At 34.2% G+C, this 19,285-nt stretch overlaps 2 protein-coding genes across 6 annotated transcripts; both read right to left on the bottom strand.

Moving 5' to 3' along the window:
• Window positions 1–2,259: 2,259 nt before the first annotated feature.
• On the bottom strand, window positions 2,260–6,752 carry LOC25498169 (cell division cycle 20.2, cofactor of APC complex). Of its 5 annotated transcripts, none has more exons than XR_005643050.1 (4): window positions 6,235–6,752; window positions 5,784–6,053; window positions 3,525–5,663; window positions 2,260–3,401 (listed from the first exon to the last, which is right to left on the bottom strand). XR_005643050.1 is itself a non-coding variant. In XM_003622781.4 (3 exons), the coding sequence occupies exons 1-3, from the start codon at window positions 6,550–6,552 to the stop codon at window positions 4,941–4,943; spliced, it is 1,311 nt and encodes a 436-aa protein (XP_003622829.2). In that variant the 5' UTR covers window positions 6,553–6,752; the 3' UTR covers window positions 2,260–4,940. The 5 variants fall into 5 exon arrangements, 1 of the variants encoding a protein (XP_003622829.2); XR_005643051.1 differs by having other exon boundaries at window positions 2,260–4,143; window positions 4,260–5,663; XR_003007244.2 differs by having other exon boundaries at window positions 4,260–5,663.
• A 3,035-nt stretch (window positions 6,753–9,787) lies between these two features.
• On the bottom strand, window positions 9,788–13,799 carry LOC11435935 (probable sodium/metabolite cotransporter BASS3, chloroplastic). The gene is made up of 5 exons (XM_003622780.4): window positions 13,275–13,799; window positions 12,237–12,332; window positions 11,832–12,138; window positions 11,325–11,572; window positions 9,788–10,316 (listed from the first exon to the last, which is right to left on the bottom strand). Exons 1-5 carry the CDS (start codon window positions 13,631–13,633, stop codon window positions 10,076–10,078), a joined length of 1,251 nt encoding a protein of 416 aa, XP_003622828.1. The 5' UTR covers window positions 13,634–13,799; the 3' UTR covers window positions 9,788–10,075.
• Window positions 13,800–19,285: the final 5,486 nt, after the last annotated feature.

The raw sequence follows: 19,285 nt of genomic DNA, 5'->3' as shown, positions 1-19,285 counted from the left end.
AATCAAACTCCATCAAATATACCTGTGCTCTCTTCTAGACAATTATCCTCTGCCTCATTGCCCTTGTCTGAATCCACTACCACAAAATCTATAAACTTCTGCACAAATTGTGTCATCAGGATATACATTATTACATTTTTGAATAGTCATGAACTTTGATGTGTAAAAATTCAGTTTCAGAATTCAAAGATGCATACATACTCAATCCACCACAAACTACTAATAGCCTATATGCATGAGATTCTACAGTCCTAAAAAACTACAATAGTTATAGTGCCAAAGCAAGATTAAGAGGCAACTAAAGATTACACAAACTGTCACAAATGCAAGTATGTAAGATTTGAACGAACATATAAAAGAAATGATAACAAACTAAGCCTATTAACCCAAGTAAACAAGCCAAGCTAGAATACTTAAAAATCAAACATGAACAATAATAATAACAACAATAAGCCATTTTTTTACTACTCCATCATCTTCCTCTTCTTAGTTACCATCCTTTGAACTCAAACCTGCAACTTTAGTCGGGCAACATCACCTGTTAAGAAGATTAGTATGGTAATCTTATTAAAAGTAGACAAAGCTGCCTTTGCATATAGAATACAAAAAGCTAAATCACAAAAAGAAAATGAAACTAATAATAGTAGTTAACAAAAAACATACGAAAACAACTTAAGATAGTTCGAAAAAATACCTTTTTAGTACAACAATTTTTTAGGCAAAAATGCCCGCAACTCAGAATAAGATAAACGACATCTCCAAAGAGTAATCCAAAAATTGAATAAAACAATATTAGTTAAAACACGAGCACAAATAAACTAAAACCACACAAAAGTCTGAACATCAATACCCATTGATGAAACCCCACAAAGACCGAAGTTTAAACACCAAACCAAAATAGAAACATCATAACAAAGTGTATATTTGAAATAACAAATAAATGGATTTGAAAAAAAATCAAATCTAAAGACGAAACCCCAAGACCAATAGAGTCTTGAGAGATTATAAGCCAAGAAAGGAAACATAGACAGGTAAAGATACATTGCTCTATTAAAACAAAGAAAAGCGAGTTAAGAAATACAAAAAAAACACACTTTTTTATTTCAAAAACAAAAGAGATCCGAAATAGAGAAGAAGTCATCATACCTTACCAGCAATGTGACAACAGTGAACCATGTGAGCAGTGGCCAGTGGGAGAAACAAGAGTTTATGTAGAAGAAGCAAAAAAACGTCTCAACCCTAGTAAAATTAGCTTACCTTGACAGCCTAAGACAGAGAAATACAGGGCCAAGGATGGTCTTCGAACCGTGTGATTAAGGAGTAACATAAACGTCGGGAGTGTTAAGGCTTGCCTGATATGCCGTAACACAAACCAAATATAATATATCTAAGTTAATACACATCCCAAAAAGAAAAATCCAAAATTGCATTCAACTCTCTTTTCTATTTATGATTTTAAATAGAAAAAAGGTGAAATTCCATTTTCTTCATATGCAGAGAACAATGAGAGCTTAGTGTGCATAAGTTTTTTGGCGCTTTTGGTCAAACCTGGACCATATTTTAAACCTCTGTTATATTAAGTACACCGTATGAGATTATAAACATGTGAACAAAGTATAGATTGGTTTAACTGAATAATTGTCATTTTTAGAATATTTTAAAACAAATAAAGAAAGGGAGTTATTAGAACATAATTCTATCATCAACAGGGTCATTCCAACATGTTAAGAGGCCTAAAACAAATTTTATAATGAGGCCTTTCACAATTTTTTTTATAAGGGACTTTTATAATGAAGCCTTTTATAATCGGGAGATTGTAACATGAATTTTAAGATCCTACCAATTTCACTAATTTATAAATATATGTATATAGATTCATATGTATAAAACAGCATAATTAGATCAAAAAAACTTCAAATTACAACCAAAACTCTTGTAAAAGTCATAAAAGCCACAAACAACTAAAAAAAAACCCATAAGCAAACATAAAACATCAAAATTTAATATAATCATAACAGTAGCGAAGAAATACTGAGAGAATGCTAAAAATGCGCTTGTTCACATTAAACATTTTTTATCTAGGGGCAATAAAAAAATTCCAGTACAATCATTCAGAACATGGTAAGCATACTGTTCCAAAACTCATTATAATATGACTTCAAACACAATAATCACAATATTCCAACACATGCAGTTATAGACTTGCAACCATTCAACTTGTAAAAGGCCAGATGGAGCTCCATTTCAGTTGTCCAGCAATTAACCAATAGAACTGATATTATTATTATCATCATCATGTATATGAGCTAAGGTCAAACATAAATCAGGGATGCAAATCCAAATATAGATTACAAGCTAACCAAATCACAAGGTAACGGTACAATTAACACACCTGGATCCTTACAAGCCCTAACCACAATAAGCATCAATCAAGCTTTGCTCGTAGCTTATTCGGTTCAAATAATATCTCAATTGAGCTCTGATTCTAGAAAATTGAGCATTAATTCCCTCATTTCTTGTCTTTTTCTTCTTCCTTTCTATTGTCTCGGCAACATTATTAATTGGTTCAGGAGGTTTAGGTTTATTATCTCTTGACCGCAGAGCTCTGTCACTGCTCCCCAGCAACCTTAATATATACTTCTATAATTTCGATCTTTTTTTATCCCCATGTTTCACTCGCAAATGACCTGAGGACTTCCTTTCTGAACAATCAGAACTAATATTTTTCACAACATCTCCGGAAGGCTAGTTCACAGAATCTGTGTTCACTTGAGCAGGAACAGATTGCGTTTGGTCTTCAACAAGGCCAGTTACTGCATCAAACATTTCACCAGGTTTGTTTTGAGAAACTAATACTTTTCGCCAGAAGGTGGATCCAATAGCTCATTCACCGAGTTTGAGTTACTTGAGCAGGAACAGATTGTGTCTGCTCTTCAGCAACAAGGCCAGTTACTGCATCACTCATTTCTCCAGGTTCATTTTGAACATGTTGAGGACATCTGTTTTCTGATTTATAGTCAGATCGAAAAACAGGGAGTTGTTCAGAGGTACTTTGTTGAATACATGAACCTTCTAAAGTCTGGCAAGAATTTCTTAGAAAGGATGAGGTAGTTCAGGCAGTTGAATAACAAAATTTCCCATCATATTCACAGAAACTTAATTTGAATTTTCATCAATACCAGAATTGGTCAACACGGTACCAAGCATTCTTTGTTCGTTGTCTAAACAACACTCAGAGCCAACCTGAGCTGTTTTTTCAGACAAATAACATTGTTCAGTTCCCATCTTCTCAATGGAACAACTCCATGGTCGGTCGAATTTTCAGTTGAACTAATCATTGGTCTAAGGAAACACACTTCACCACAGCTCCCACCACCATAGCCAGAAAGTAAGTCCAATAACTACAAAGAAAACAATCAATCTCTCTCAGCTTTTATGCTTTCATGCTTGACATTAATTACTACATGTGGGAGTGGCAAACAAGTATTAAAATAAATATACTTAGCTAAAAGTACTGCAAAAACCTTCACTGACACGACTAATTTTAAAGCTCAATGAACATCCCAACAAGGCGTGCTTTTGGTTGAATTTAACGAAACAATGAACAAAGAAACAACCAGTAACAGAGTAAGCAAAAGAGAATTTGGACATATGACAATGAAGGCAATTCAAAACACCGAATTAACAAATGAGTTGCAGTTGCACACAGATTACAAAATTTCCATTTTTTACTGTGCCAAGTTAATTCCAAAGTAAAATTCAGTGCCCAGATAATCAAGGTGTACGAGAACTCTTGCAGCAGTGATTGTAAACGTGCACTGTCTCCTTGAAGGAGCATCGTTTGACCATTTGACGGAGACGAACATGGTAGTTGGCTTAATGTCTGAAATATAGTCGACTGATGAGGTTACGGACATGGCTATGACCTTGGACTTGAAGATGCGGATAAAGTTCACAAACATGATAAACGCTAATACCCCGCTAGTTAACGTTCAGAGGCTAAACACAGCAGCAGCATACTCTAGAAAAACAGAAACAGATGAAGCCAAAACTACACTAAACCTGCTCCCACAACAAATAGCCCCCAACTCCAACTATACAAGTACAAAGTTAAAACTAAAACCGGGAAAATGTCCTTCAAAACTGCAAACCAGTGACCAAAAGCAATAACAACACATCAGCAACCATAACTGAAGCTAACAAGGGCCCAGAAAAAACCCAAAAGCACAACCAGAGCGCCCCTAAAAATATGGACTAACCTCCAAACCCTGAAGTGGAACTGGTTCCGAAACGAGACCAAGTTTACCACCAGGCCAGGCCAACAAAAGCATAGAAGAACCAAGACGGAATAGGACCAAAAATAAGATGCAACCCAACACCAAGCAAGTTACCACCAATATACCTTTACGCAGGAAGACACCATACATGCCTTTATGCAGGAAGACACCGAGTGTAAACCATGACCCTTGCAGGAGCCAGAGTAAAACAAAACACAAATCACAAAGGTGCCACACCTTCCACCCCTCACTTCAGTAAGCAAAACCGAACAACAAACAACAAACCTCGCGACAATTAACAAGCAACAGCGCACAACCAGACCTCACCAACTGCTAACTTACTCAGATTATATAAGCATTTGCTTATATAACCAATTGCATGTATCTTCCCGTAAAAAAATTGGTATGTATCTATACATTTGTGCACCTACAAAAACTAAGGGTATGGTAGAACTATCAAAAAACCTAAGGGTACCAAACACACTCTAAGGGTAAGACTACCAAAAAGAGAGACTTCGTGAGTGTTTGTTTTGGCGGTGGCAACAAAGTAAAAGAGCGTCTACAGTAAAGCTACAAATAGTAGCTTCTCTATTTTCACGGTGAAACACCCACAAACGTGCGGTGGCAGTGGGGAAAACGAATAATGGAACAATCTATTCAACTTCAACGGATACGGTTGGAATCAGCAAAGGGCATCTTATTTCTCTTTGGTGGTGCTGCTGGGGGGGTTCCAAAGACTTCCCAAAATCTCAGGGTCTGGTCTGCGGCTGCGGCTGCAGATGCCACAGTAGACCCATCTGGACTCTGTGTCATGTGCAGCACCCTCGAGGTGTGACCATGAAGCTCGGCAATCTTCAACATTGAAGGATACTTCCAAAGGGTAAGCTGGTTCTGAGTCAAACCATGTGAGCTAAGAAGCTCGCGCTCATTTTTGCTCCAGAGCAAAGCACATACCTGCGATCCCGTATCAACAGAATTCATGCGTTCACCCATGCCCGTGTTCCATAGCTTTACGCAACAATCACCTCCGCCTCCACCAGAAGCCAATAGATTACCCTGAAAAGGACACCAAGCCAGTGCCTTCACAGCAGCTTTGTGTTCATCAAACCTATAAAGCCAACGGGTAGGTGAATTTGAAGAAACAGCAGACATATCCCATATGTGAACGACATTATCGTTACCCCCACTTGCCAGTTGTTTTCCATCGAGTGACCATTTGAGCCCGCAAACCTCACGTCGGTGTCCCCTGTATGTGTTGATGATCTGAGATCTCAATCTAACATCATTGTTTACAATCTTACCATCCATACCCCCTGTTGTGAGAACATGACCGTTCCAAGCCAATGAGCCCACTCTTGCTCTGTGTCCGCCCTTTAATGTCCTTAGCTGCAGTGACCAAAATGAAACCACAAACATGAAAATATTAGAAACCATTTCCACTTTGAAAACAATACAACGAAGAAGATGTTCACTATGGTGAATACAAAGAACACAAACGGTATTTACCTGTTTGTTAGCAGCGGTATCCCAGAGCTGAACATGTGAATTCGTCAATCCAACGGCTAAATGGCGTCCATCTGGAGCCCAACACACACTTGTGACCGGACCCTCTTCTTCATCGACAGTGACAAATTCAGACCCGGAACTATCCGAGGCATTCCAAAAATAAATGGTATGATCAAGTGCGATGCTAAGGACATTACGTGAGCCCCAATCTAACAAATTCAAGGAGAAATCGTCCGAGAGATCAGGAAGATCGAAAGTACCCTCACAAGTCTGCAAAATCAATATTTTGTCACAAACACAAAAAAAATGGCATATAACTAACTACAAACAATTGAAAGAATAATATTTAGAAAGGCATCACATGTGTCTGACACCGAACACACATTTGATCAGAGGTGTTAGTGCTACAAAGTTGGCAGTTTCAACAAGCAACAAGATGACGATTAATTACCTTAGGAATATATCGCATAGGTTTGGACCGGGGAGGAGGAGGAGGGGAAATAACATTGCGTTTTCGAGGTTTATTGCGGAAAGCTAAAATTCGTGTTGGCAGGTCAGCAGCTTCGGCAAGTTTCTTCTGGTAAACGTTTGAAGCGAGCCACAAATTCTCCTTTGTAACATTGGTCGTAGTTGTTGATAGGATGGTGGTGGCGTGATCCCAATCGATAGCTGATCGATTCGGGATGAACCGGTCGATGTTTTGATGCCAGCGAGAGTTGTTATCATCGTCGAGATGAAGGAAGCGTTGTAGAAGAGGGAATGGTGTCATCGATGTTAACCTACCTGCAAAAATAGAATGAAAGTAAATTCAGATAATTTCGATTCGGAAACAAAATAAAAGAAACAGAGATTATTGAATGAAAGTATTGTTGTAAAATTGAAGGGAATCCGATCGATAAGAGAAAGAAGGAGATCGCGCGCGAGAGCGGGAAGAGAAATGAAGGGAACTCAGTAAAGTAAAGTAAAGAAGATTGTGACCTAACTATCTTATTTATATGTTTCAGTTTCGTACGTTGTTCCTCCGCAAACGCGGGTAATGGGTTTTTGTGAGTTTAGCCCAACCCGACCCGACCCATAAAGCCATGTGTCACTTACAATGTATTTTGGTTTCTCTATTTTAAGATTTTTGAAGTGTTGGTCCTTTTTTCTTTTTATTTATGGTGGTCGGGGTTTGAACCCGGACCTTGCATACATTATGCATTATCCATATCAACTGAGCTTAGACATGAGAACAAACCCGTGCCCATGGGTACCCACCCAAACCAACCCCGATTTGACTAGGTTTGGGTATGGGTTCGGGTTTTCCCCGATTTCAAAATACGGGTACGGGACGGGTAACAGGGATATATGTATCCACCTCGAACCCATACCCAAACCCTACCCGAATGTAGATAGGTCATATTTTTGTTTTTGTTTAGGGGGTTGATAATGATATGCCATGTTATTTGGTTTGATAATTGTCATGATATAAGAATTTTCATTGATAGTTAAATGATCAACTGGATTATTCGATAAGGAAATGTTAAAATGAGCGCAAATTGTTGGATAATGCATTACTACATTATCATTGAAGCTTAAAAAAACTCTTTTTTCACTAAAAAAAATTGATACACTACGGGGACGGGGATGGGGCGGGAATACATGAACCCATTGGGGACGGGGATGAGATTCAATTTCTCATTCCTTTTGGATATGGGTAGGATAACAGGTAAGTATATGGGAGTAGGGGATGGGGATGAGAAAGGCAAAACCCGTCCCCACACCGCTCCAATGTCATACCGTCTGAGCTAAGCTCACGAGGACCATATTGATACCATTATAAGATAATTAATTATTACCCTATTCTTGGTACCCTATTTGAATTTTCTCAATAAATTAGTCCTCCGTGTCATCAGTCTTTTTATTATTTCTGTTTAACATTATTAAAATAATTAATTTAATTTATATTTTCATTTTATTTCTCTTTTTTAATTAAAAAAATAAACACTTCGAATTAACTTTAAATCAGGACTAAAAACCATATTTTCGAATAAAATTTTGTAGAAAAATTTATACTATTATAAGATTCTCTAAAAAAAAATAGATTTTATTAACAAAACATGAATTAAATATGAATTTTTATATTTTTTCGGTTAAAAATTCATATTTATTTTATGTTTTGTTAAAAAATTCTATTTTTTGAGAGATTTTTACAATATTCTACATTTTTTTCACAATTTTATTAAAAGATACAAAAATTGACGTAAAAATAGAGATCAAAAGTAGTGATTGAAAATTTTAGAGATTAAAAGTTGAAGGAAAATTTTAGAGGGACTAAAACGTAAAGTTGATATATTTATAGGGACTAAAAACATATTTAACCCTTCAATATATTTCATTTTTCATTTATGATAATAGTGAAGGCACTAATACTAGACACGATCACTTAAGACAATTTTTCTCCCTTCTTCACTTGTACATTTGTCTTAATATGCGTGAAATGAGCAAATATCTCACTTAATTTGCGACGGAGGAGTATATTTTTTGGGTTCCAAGCTATACTTGGTGTTGGTGAAGTATCCATAGAGTATTATGGGTTCTGAGCTGTGGATGTGTTTGGACTTTGGAGAGTGGGAACATACCATTTCATCAACATTTCAGAAGATAATTGACTTCCTCTGCAAAATGCTCTAAGTGTCTCAACTATTTATCATGATCTTGGAGTTTAGAATGTACAATCAATAAATGTGAATTTCTTGCCTTTTCAAACCATGCAAATACTTCAACTCCCTTTACCAACACCAACACATTTGGAATCTGATCTTTCTCAAATTTCTTAGTTAAACGTGTGTATCACTCCATTAGGAAGTGAGAGGAATCTGATCTTTGTAACATCCGAATCTGATCTTTCTCAAATTTCCTCTCACTTTTGAGTGATCACTCCATTAGGAAAGTGAGAGGAAATTTCTTTCTCAATTTTGAGTTTTGGTCAAAGCTTTGTAACATCCGCACCATGACAAAACATATATATCTTGCCTGGAGAATTTTTCATGATAGCCTCTCTCCCCACTAAAAAAAGTTGATACATAAAGGAATGATGATTGATTCTTTTTGTCCTTGTTGCAGTAATGCTGACGAAGATTTGGATCATATCTATAAAGGGTGAACCTAGGTGAAAAAGGTGAGGGTGAACTCTCCTTTGAGTGTTCTAGTGTTAATACGATGGCTAGTTTTTAGCTAAATTTGTTTTATCTTCTTCAGATACTGTTTAAATTGAGGAATGTCCTTGTATTGCTTCTTCTATTGCAACTGATTTGATTGCTTTTATTTATCTAAGAGTAAATAAGCGTCCCGTGCCAATCAAGACACTGATATTTTTAGGGGGTGGGGGGAACTGGACAGATATTCTTTAGGAAAAAGAGATATAAAGGGAATCTAGTATGAATGAGGGGTGGGGTGATAGCAGCACCTTTCTTATTTAGTATGTGTTTGGTAGAGTGGTTCCGGAATCGTGAGTTTGGAGTCCTTCCACCGTATTATTTTTAAAGCTCCAATGTGTAGCTCCTAGTATAACGTGACTTTAGTGTTCTCCGAACACACCTACATCTAGTGAAACATGATGGAGAAGAATAATTGCAGGAGTTACAGCTACTTTACCAAGTTATTACACCTTAAGGTAAGGACAATGTAATTTTCTTTTGAGCATACTTCTGCTAATCCAGGCTTTTGCAGCCTGCAGCATGCTATATTGTTCGGACACACCCCGAGGGATAAAGTTAGTAGTTGAAATATGAAAATCTGGACTACTCCTGATATGAAATTTTATGTCTTGGTTATCACTAGAATTCATGATATATCAGACAATTAAAATTTTCCCTAACCTGCATCTAGAGAAGTGTATTTTACCACACTTTCCGGATTACAACCTTGCTTGGTTTGCAGATCATAGGTTCATACAGGGTTGGAACAAGAAATTGCACAAATAAACACAGCACAAATTCACACAGAAACCGGCAAGAGTGATCTGTTAATTAGTAAATCAATCATCAATAATATAGTAGCAAGTCTATGTACAAGGTGTATTAATTTGCAGTTATATAAGAATAAATAATATATGTGCATCTGTTTCTATACCGCGTTACAATGAATACATTTTCCTTGGTCGTGTATACAGTGTTACTAACAAAAACTCTTCCGACTAACCTATACACTTGAAATTTCTTGTATACCTACATTTCCTAGCCATCTCTGATATTAGTACCACTATATTAAATTCATTGTCTAACGAATGCCAACAAATAAGAAACGAGAAGTTAGGCCTCAAAAGCAGAATTGGTTCTGAGTGAAGGTAATGATGACAACAGGTTTTTAATTTCAAAACCCTTTCCCCAAAAAGAGGCAAGACAGAGACCCATTATAGCCATGGCTACAACAGAACATGCAGGAGGAACTGCTTGACTACTTCCCAAAAATTGTGTTGCTAGAAGGCCTGCAAGTGTGGAGCTCTGCATTCCAGTGCATAATGAAATTGTCCTGCTCACCTGTTCTTCCTGCCTGTGACAAAGTATTTATTGTGATAGATGTCAGAAATCTTGAAATATAGTAGAAAATAAAATACGGTTTTTAATTTTTTTACTAAACTAACTTGCAAACAAAAGTTAGTACATGAAATATTATTATATCTGATGCAGTGTTGTCAAATATCAGTGATAGCAATGCTATATAGCGGATTATGATGAATCCACTACGAAAAACAGTGATGCTATCCTGGTTTCGCTACTATGGCAATAGCAAAAAAGAGAATTTTAGGGTTTTTGAAAATAACAAAAACCGCATGTGTGCCAAATTGAACCTATTTTAAAAATAGAAAAACCAAAGAGTCAGTAATACGTAGATCTTTCAATATGTAAGCTATGTGTTGCCTACATTCCATTTTTCTGTATGTACTAAATGTGCCTTTTTTTCTAAATATAATTGATTTATTTCAACTGCTATGTGGCTTTTGCTCCTTGCCAGCATCACTATCTGCTATTTGACATTGCATATTTTGGGTGTTCCCCTATTTTCCGCAATCCACTCTTGATAACATGATTACACTTTCCAAAATTGGTTCAGAGGTACCAATCTCAGTAATAAGAATATATATATAATCGTTCCCTATAGGAAAGATATATATTTTTTAAGCATCATTATCATTTTATTTCACATCTCTGACATTAAAATGGATGCTGATACAGTCAACAATTCAGCATCAGTACAGAACAGCCCAGCAAGAATGAGAAGGAAAAAGACAGTTAATTTACAACATTCAATAGGAATAACCAAGTAGAATATGTCGTTGGAAAGAATTTAACCCTAAAGCTCTTTATCCAAATGTATATGTTTCACCAACTTCAATCCTAACTCAAGGCAATGACACAAATTAAAAGCCTGAAGCTGAATTAGCTACTAACAAGGCTACCAAATGAACAAACATAACTAATTACTGGAATCTGCATATATGCAATATACTTTAATATTATATTTTTTTATTTTTCAATATACTTTCTAAAGTGGGCATACCTTAAGGATGGAAGGTTTGAGAACCAATATCCTAAGGTGAAGGCAGCAGCATGAAATATTAATACCGGAGCAACCAATCGAAGACCTTCGCCTGACAAAATTTGACTTCGGTTTATAGCAAGAGGGCTGCCAATGCACAATGAAGTACAAATCATAGCAACAAAGGGCATCACAGGTCGAAGAATAGATACAACTGGCTTTGCATACGTATTGAGAAGAAGACCAAGTGTCACCGGAGCAAGAACAACCTGTAAAATTTTCACAAATTAATCTGACATTAAACCAAATTCAGGTCAGTGTTGTCAATCACGGATCACAGAAAATAGAAGTTCGTTCCAATTCCGCTATGCTATAGTGTATCCGCTATTTGACAACACTTTATACTAAATAGCGCATCACAGAACAACAGCGACATGTTCAAATTTTGCGACCTTGTAGCGCTATAGCGCCTCTATTTGACAACACTGATTCAACTAGAATAATAATGGAGAAGCAGCCAAAACTTACCTGTAATATTGACTTCGACATGGCAACTGCATCAACCGGCACAACAGATCCAATTAGAAGACCGGTTAATAAAGGCGTAACAATAACCGACGCAATAGTGGTATAGCTTGTAAGAACAATGCATAGGGCTACATCCCCTTTGCTTATAAAGCTTGCATAGCTAGATAACTGAGCTCCTGAAACACAAGCTGTGAGGACAAAGCCTGCATAAAACATTCTAGGCAAGCCAAAAGCCTTTGCAATCAACACACCAAGTACAGGTTTCAGTACATATTGAGCAATAAATCCAATGGAAAGTGGTAAAGGCCTGCAACAGAATCATCAAATTAATGAATATTGAAAGAAGTTGAATTACTCCACTTATTGAAAAACAGACAAAAATTAAAGTAGAAATGAGAGTCAAACCTTTTGAATGCAAGAGCAAAATCTTCCATGGATAGTCCTATCCCAATGGACAACATAATCCCACCAAGTGCAGGAGCATATAACTCTTTAGATACCCTGATCAGTAAAACAAGTTGAAATTTCAGTTCTTTCATTTTAATCATTCCTTTCTATATGCGTCAACTAACTGACAGGATTAAAAATTCATAATCGAAAACGAGCAAGCAAAATGTACAACTTTAAAAGTAAACAAAAGAAATAAAAAAAGTAGAATAACTTTGGTTACACAATATATTGATTGACAAATTGGAGTCAGAATACAGATATGGATTCCTGTAGACAAAATACCCTGCCTGCGTTCAGATAGTCAGCACATTGATGAACAATTTGATCAAGACTAGACAATTCGAAAAATCAAGCTTGAAATCTAAAACGTCTAATCTTGATCCAACGGCCACAGATGTACCGACTATGCAAATGCAGAGTATCTTAAACAAGTGTATCCATTTCCATAGCAGAGAGGCCTGATATAATACTCCATCCCCTCTCAATTATAAGCAAATCTTACTTTTTTAGATTCATATGTTACATATCAAACACATTTGTTATTCAATGGATCTAAAAAGTGATTTTTTGCTTATAGACCGGAGTGAGTACTATCTTACAAGCCTTTAATCAAACACATGATAGCCTAGGGGTCCCTTTATCACCACAGTTCTGACATTGACACACGTGATTATATTGAATTATGTCATTTTCTCAAAATATTTTACTAGTGTTGACGTGTCAGTGCCTCATAGTTAGGTGTTCAACATTTAGTAATTAACTAACAGTACCCAATAATCTCAATAAAAAACAACTTTTCAAGCATAAGTCCAATACATACATATAAACTAAACAAAAGGGTTATAGAATAATAAGAAAAAAACACTAACTGTCAGTTACATTGATTTTTTTGATTAAAAACAAATCAATATCCTTAAAACAAGTTTTAATTAATAAACAATAGAAACCAAAACCAAAACCAAAAGACATGCAAATTATAGTAAGGAACCCCACCAAGTAAAAGTGGAAGGTTGAGAAAGAGCAGCAACAGCAGTAACAGCAACAACAAAAGGAAGCAATGCAGACAAAATCTGAGACCAATCTCTTTCACCAACATCACCATTACCACCACCACCAACAACACTTTCATCAACACCAAATTTAAGAAACGAAGTTTTCCCTTCTCTATGGTTAAACCCAACTCTTCCACCATGAAGCTTAGAAGTTGAGCAAGCAAAACTTGATATTGAACAACCCTTTGAGACCCTTTGAAGGGAAAAGGAAGAGCGAGTGCGTAAGAGAGGTTGGAAAGATAGAGGTTTATGCTTTTGTTTCATGGGAGTGAATGGAGAGAAAACGGGAATGGAAGCCATTGAAAGAGGAGAGAGGGGGTGTGAAGAGGAATGAGGGGGGGTGTGAAGATTGAAGAGGCAGAAGATGAGGGGATTATGAAAATGATATTCGCATATATACGTCCGAGTGTGAATGAGAACAAATGAAAGTAGGGACTTGTGATGAGAGTGATGATAGATAGATATGGTTGGGTGTTAGAGAGTGATTGGTTTGGTTTTAGAGATTCATGCATTATTTTTAGATGTAGTTTGTTGAATGGGTTAATACTTAATAACAAAATACTATGATCATTTAAATTTGAGGGACTATGATCATTTAAATTTTGTTTGCAACTAAAGATTTATCTTTAAAGTTTGAGAAAATGATGGACGGTTTATTTTATTTTATCAATGGTCTAGTGGCTGCAGCTCACATTTAAACGTGGAGAAATGAAGTGTCTGAAGTTTGAATCCGATCCCTGCATATAATATGCAACGTCCATACCAACTGAGTTAAACTCACAGGGACTGGACAATTAATTTCTATTCCCTACGTTTCAAATTAACTGATTTATTTGGTCATTTTATATGTATTAAGAATATTGTATAAATAAAAGAGAAAGAATAATATTTAACTGGTGCTAATCACACAAAAAAAAAACAAGTTACACCCAAATTTATTTAAAATTTTACAATAATACCAAAATTGCCATCTTCATGTAAATTTTTAAAAATCCATCTTTTATGATCATTCTGAACCCTTACCCCCTTTCATCCACAAATCACCATAGATGTGCAACCAATATCTGAATCAACATATTTGTTATTGATATGTACTATATTCATAAAGGTTAGTGAATTTAATGAATTTCATTTTCGATGAGTTTCTATTTGTTTATTGTTTGTTTTGGTATGAGATATGCATGTCAGTCAATTTGATTTTAAGTGAGAGGTTAGTGTAAATTAAGTTTACGTGTATGTATATAAAAGAGGTTAGTGTAGTTTACGTATGTAGGTTAATGTAAATTCAAGTTTACGTATGTTCAATTTAGGTTAGTGTAAATTCAGTTTACTTACATTCAATCTAGGTTAATGTAAATTAAGTTTACTTATGTTCAACTTAGGTTAATGTAAATTTAGTTTACGTATGTATATAAGAGGTTAGTGTAAATTCAGTTTACTTACGTTCAATCTAGATTAATGTAAATTAAGTTTACTTATGTTCAATCTAGGTTAATGTAAATTCAGTTTACTTACGTTCAATCTAGGTTAATGTAAATTAAGTTTGTAAATTCAGTTTACTTGCGTTCAATTTAAGTTAATGTAAATTAAGTTTACGTATGTATATAAGAGGTTAGTGTAAATTCAGTTTACTTACGTTCAATCTAGGTTAATGTAAATTAAGTTTGTAAATTCAGTTTACTTACGTTCAATTTAAGTTAATGTAAATTAAGTTTACGTATGTATATAAGAGGTTAGTGTAAATTCAGTTTACTTACGTTCAATCTAGGTTAATGTAAATTACGTTTGTAAATTCAGTTTACTTACGTTCAATTTAAGTTAATGTAAATTAAGTTTACGTATGTATATAAGAGGTTAGTGTAAATTCAGTTTACTTACGTTAAATCTAGGTTAATGTAAATTAAGTTTACTTATGTTCAATCTAGGTTAATGTAAATTCAGTTTACTTACGTTCAATCTAGGTTAATGTAAATTAATTTTGTAAATTCAGTTTATTTACGTTCAATTTAGGTTAATGTAAATTAAGTTTACTTATGTTCAATTTAGGTTAATGTAAATTAAGTTTACTTATGTTCAATTTACGTTAATGTAAATTTAGTTAATTTAAAATTTTTATTTTAGTTAAAGGATATATTAATTATTATAGGGTGTAACTTGTTTTTTTTGAGGTGTAACTAGCACCCGTCATATATTTTTAGAAGGGAGGGAGTATAAATTACTCTTTCTGTTTTTGATTTCCCATAAATAATAAATAGAGTAAATGTCGAACATTAAATTTAGATGCCACTCGCAAAATTTAAACATTGGTTCGTTATTGCTTCTACATGTTTCTTGATTAAACGACAACTGTTGAAAGGAGAAACGAGGAGAAGAACTGACCGCTAAATGAAACATAGCATTCATCGGTTGAAATTACAACATGTCATCATCAAGAGCAAACAAAGAAATATATGTTGACTAAATATTTCGATAAAAAAACTTGCACTTGAAACAAATTAAATTATTGGAAAAAAATCCGATCACAATTGACAGGGAGAACACTACCACCGTCCAAAAAAATATTATACAATAATCAAAATCGTTATAATAATGCCCAAACAAAAATGAATACAAATCACATAAATCAAGTCACCAGGTTTAGCCATTAAATAAAAATGATTGTTTAAGTAACTCACTTGTAAGAACAATAATAAGTAATAATCGAGGTTTAAAGTTTGAATTCACCACTTCATATTTAAATATGTGTAAATATATATACTAATATTTTTTTTTTTTTTAAAACAATAAGATGAAAATGAGGAAAAGTTAGTGGGCTCCGATGGAGAATCATATTATAGGAACTTTATTATAATTTGACTATTTAACATGTACATCTCGTTCATATCATGAGAGTTCTATCTTCAGCGTGCTTAACTCAGCTTGTTCGTTCAGGTCGAACTCAACCCTTCGACATGTCTTGCTCAGCTCCATCATTTGGGCCATGTCGTCTAGCTTACAATTTTATGTGAGACAAACTTAAATGCGCTATATTTGTTTCGTAGATAAATGAAATGAGAGTGACTATTGAACTTACATACATAAGTGATAAACCATAATTTGAATCCCATTCACGACGTTTGGTTTAATAATTTTAATATTTTGTCAGTTGGCGTATAACTTGTGGGCAATGCGCTATAGATTTTAAAAAACAATTATACTTTCGAATTGTGTACGGATGATGCCCTAAAACCATATACAAAAATAAAATAATACTACCTCCGGTCCTTTATACAAGAAACAAAAGACATAAAACATCAAGACCAAGGAAATACATTGAATATAGTCATCTTCATTTAATACATTTCTACATTTAAAAAAATTTCATGAATACCCCTAAATTAATTACTCTTTATTCCACCAACTTACTTATTTTCAATATTCTCTCTTATAATAAATAAGGGCACAAATGAAATTTAGCTTCAAACATACTTGAAACTTGGTCAATTTTCTTATAAAAAGGACAAAAAAAAAATCTCACTTTTGTTTCTAATAAAAAGGATCAGAGAGAGTAGATTACAAACCACATCATATACAAAAATGGTAAGGTTTTTAAGTATCCAATTATCAACAATTTAAATGGATATTGAATTTAAAAAGCAAAACCATATTCCCCTCAAAAACAAGATTTAAAAAATCGATTGAACTCGTAGGCCTTGAAATGAGTCTCAAATCAAATCCCTCTAAACCAAGTAGGTAATAAGGACTTTTTTTAGCAAGACAAAATAATAAGGCAACGAATTTAAATGAAAAATTGATGGATCAAAGACATAATGTTTGTGTTGGTTGAAAATATAGATGTTGAAAAAGTTTCAGATTGCCTAGAATTATAAATCTAGTGCAAAGCAAATAAGATTGTTTCTTAAAGTGTAAGATAAACAGGTGGTTCCTTCACTTGTTTATTTTTTTGTTTGACAAGTTTCTAAAAGTGCAAGACAAACATATAGCACTGACGGTATATAGACTATTTTTTTTTTCATTACTAGATGCATTATTCATAAAACTTTAAGTTTATATTTGGCTCTTTTCTTTTCTCTTATACTCTGATCTTAGAATGTTTGAGATGTAGTTAGGTATTTTCTTTGGCGGGAGTGAGTCTACTGAAATTGGCTGGAGTTTGAGAATATCATATGTTTTGTAAAAATTTGCATACATTATTATTCTCTAAGTTGTCATTTAACAAGGACAATGATTCCTTCTCTAGTAGTTTTGGAGTTTCCACGTTATGTTCTTGTGTTGAAATTGTATTCCCTTTTTATTTTTTACTTTTCTCTATACCAGTTTTTCCCAACAAATTTGTTTATTACCGGTTCCTAAATTATGTAATCTTGGCTATGATACTAAATGTAAGTAAAAAAAAAAAATATCAACTATGTGAATTTAGACAAAAATAGAGCATTTACTTGTTGTAGACATATAGAACTCTTATCAACAGATACATTTATTGAATGGTCAATTTTATGGTGCACCACCCTTTAAAAAAAATTCTTTAATTAAGTGTATCAATGAGATAAATCTTGCATCATACATAATTTTATTTTCATTGTTATATCAATAAGTCTTACAATTTAATCAAATATAATGAATATCCTTATATATAATGGAAGATTTCTTTATTTATTTGTACATATTAGTCAACACCTTATTAAATACCCAAACATTCATTTGTCTTGTCACATGCTCTAGTAGGGGTGTTCGCGGTGCGATTTGGTTCGGTTTTGAGCATAAAAGTCATCCAAACCGCGAGATAAAAAAGCATGTGATTTGGTTTAGTTCAGTTGAATTTCAAAAAGTCATCCAAACCAAAACAATGTGGCTTGGATTGGTTCGGTTGGTGCGGTTTATCGCGAGATAAAAAATATTACATTAACTCTAATATTGACAACTTGTTCCAAAATAAACATAGGAGTTCTAACCAGATTAAAACTAACGAGATTAAAACCAAACAAAACTTATATCAAAATAAGTAAAATTAAGAAGAAACATAAGCATGAAACAAATTATTTGGAAGAAAAGGAAACAAATTCATCAATGGAAATGAATTGAAGGAGATGGTGCAACAATAGAAAAATCTAATCAAAAGAGATTATTCCTGTGCTATGTAATTGGGCTAGTACAAGTTTAAGTAATATTGATTATTATTGCGGTTTGGTTTGGTTTGGTTCGGTTGCTGAGATGCAAACCACAAACCGAACCGAACTGCGCGGTCCAATGCAAAAATCATCCGAATTCATCTGAACTAAATGCGGTTTTTTTGCAGTTTCGAATTGGATTGGTTCGATTTACGGTTTTTCTATTGGGTTAGTTCGGTTTGAACACCCCTATGCTCTAGGATCTCAATTTAATGAGTAAACTAAGAGCAAAGAATTTTATTTCACGGGATTTTGATTTACACTATTTTCCTAAGGGCATAATGGGTGATAATGGTTCTCTCTCTACACTATTATTCACTTGGACCAAAATTAAGTTCTCAAGCTTATTACAAACTGATCACAATATTAGTGATCAAGGGTGGATTTAAGCATCCTCAAATAGATATAACTAACATTAGTTCATTCTTGAAAAATAGAAAATCACAATTGATTGAAGCTCAAGATAAATCATAAAAATAAAAATAAAGAAAAACTAAGTGAAGAACAACACCAATATAACATGCCAAAAAGAGCATAAGGACATTTTCAGTCCCCACTTTTTATAAAATGAGTATTTGTAGTCCTTAGAGAGGAACTAAAGTATCCATACTTATAAAAGATAAAGAAAAAAAAATCATTGTTATACTTCTTCCGGTCCTTTTTACAAAAAAAAATTGACATTTTAGATACATTGAATAATTTATGTATCCGGTTTAGATTCTAGGCACATACATAAATTAAACAATGTATCTAAAAAATCAATTGCTTCTTGTAAATAGGACTC

The sequence above is a fragment of the Medicago truncatula genome, chromosome 7 (assembly GCF_003473485.1).
Source record: "Medicago truncatula cultivar Jemalong A17 chromosome 7, MtrunA17r5.0-ANR, whole genome shotgun sequence".
NCBI classification, from domain to species: Eukaryota; Viridiplantae; Streptophyta; class Magnoliopsida; order Fabales; family Fabaceae; genus Medicago; species Medicago truncatula.
The sequence above is the reverse complement of the archived record's forward strand: the minus strand, read 5'-3'. Positions and strand labels throughout refer to the sequence as shown.

Excerpts from the sequence above, each read along its gene's own strand:
- LOC25498169 (XM_003622781.4), bottom strand. The coding sequence starts at position 6,552 with ATGACACCATTCCCTCTTCTACAACGCTTCCTTCATCTCGACGATGAT. Across the intron at positions 6,054-6,234 it reads CTATGCGATATATTCCTAAG|ACTTGTGAGGGTACTTTCGA; the intron begins GTAATTAATCGT and ends TTGATTTTGCAG. Across the intron at positions 5,664-5,783 it reads ATACCGCTGCTAACAAACAG|CTAAGGACATTAAAGGGCGG; the intron begins GTAAATACCGTT and ends TGGTCACTGCAG.
- LOC11435935 (XM_003622780.4), bottom strand. The coding sequence starts at position 13,633 with ATGGCTTCCATTCCCGTTTTCTCTCCATTCACTCCCATGAAACAAAAG. Across the intron at positions 12,333-13,274 it reads CAACCTTCCACTTTTACTTG|GGTATCTAAAGAGTTATATG; the intron begins GTGGGGTTCCTT and ends TTTACTGATCAG. Across the intron at positions 11,573-11,831 it reads TGTCGAAGTCAATATTACAG|GTTGTTCTTGCTCCGGTGAC; the intron begins GTAAGTTTTGGC and ends AAAATTTTACAG.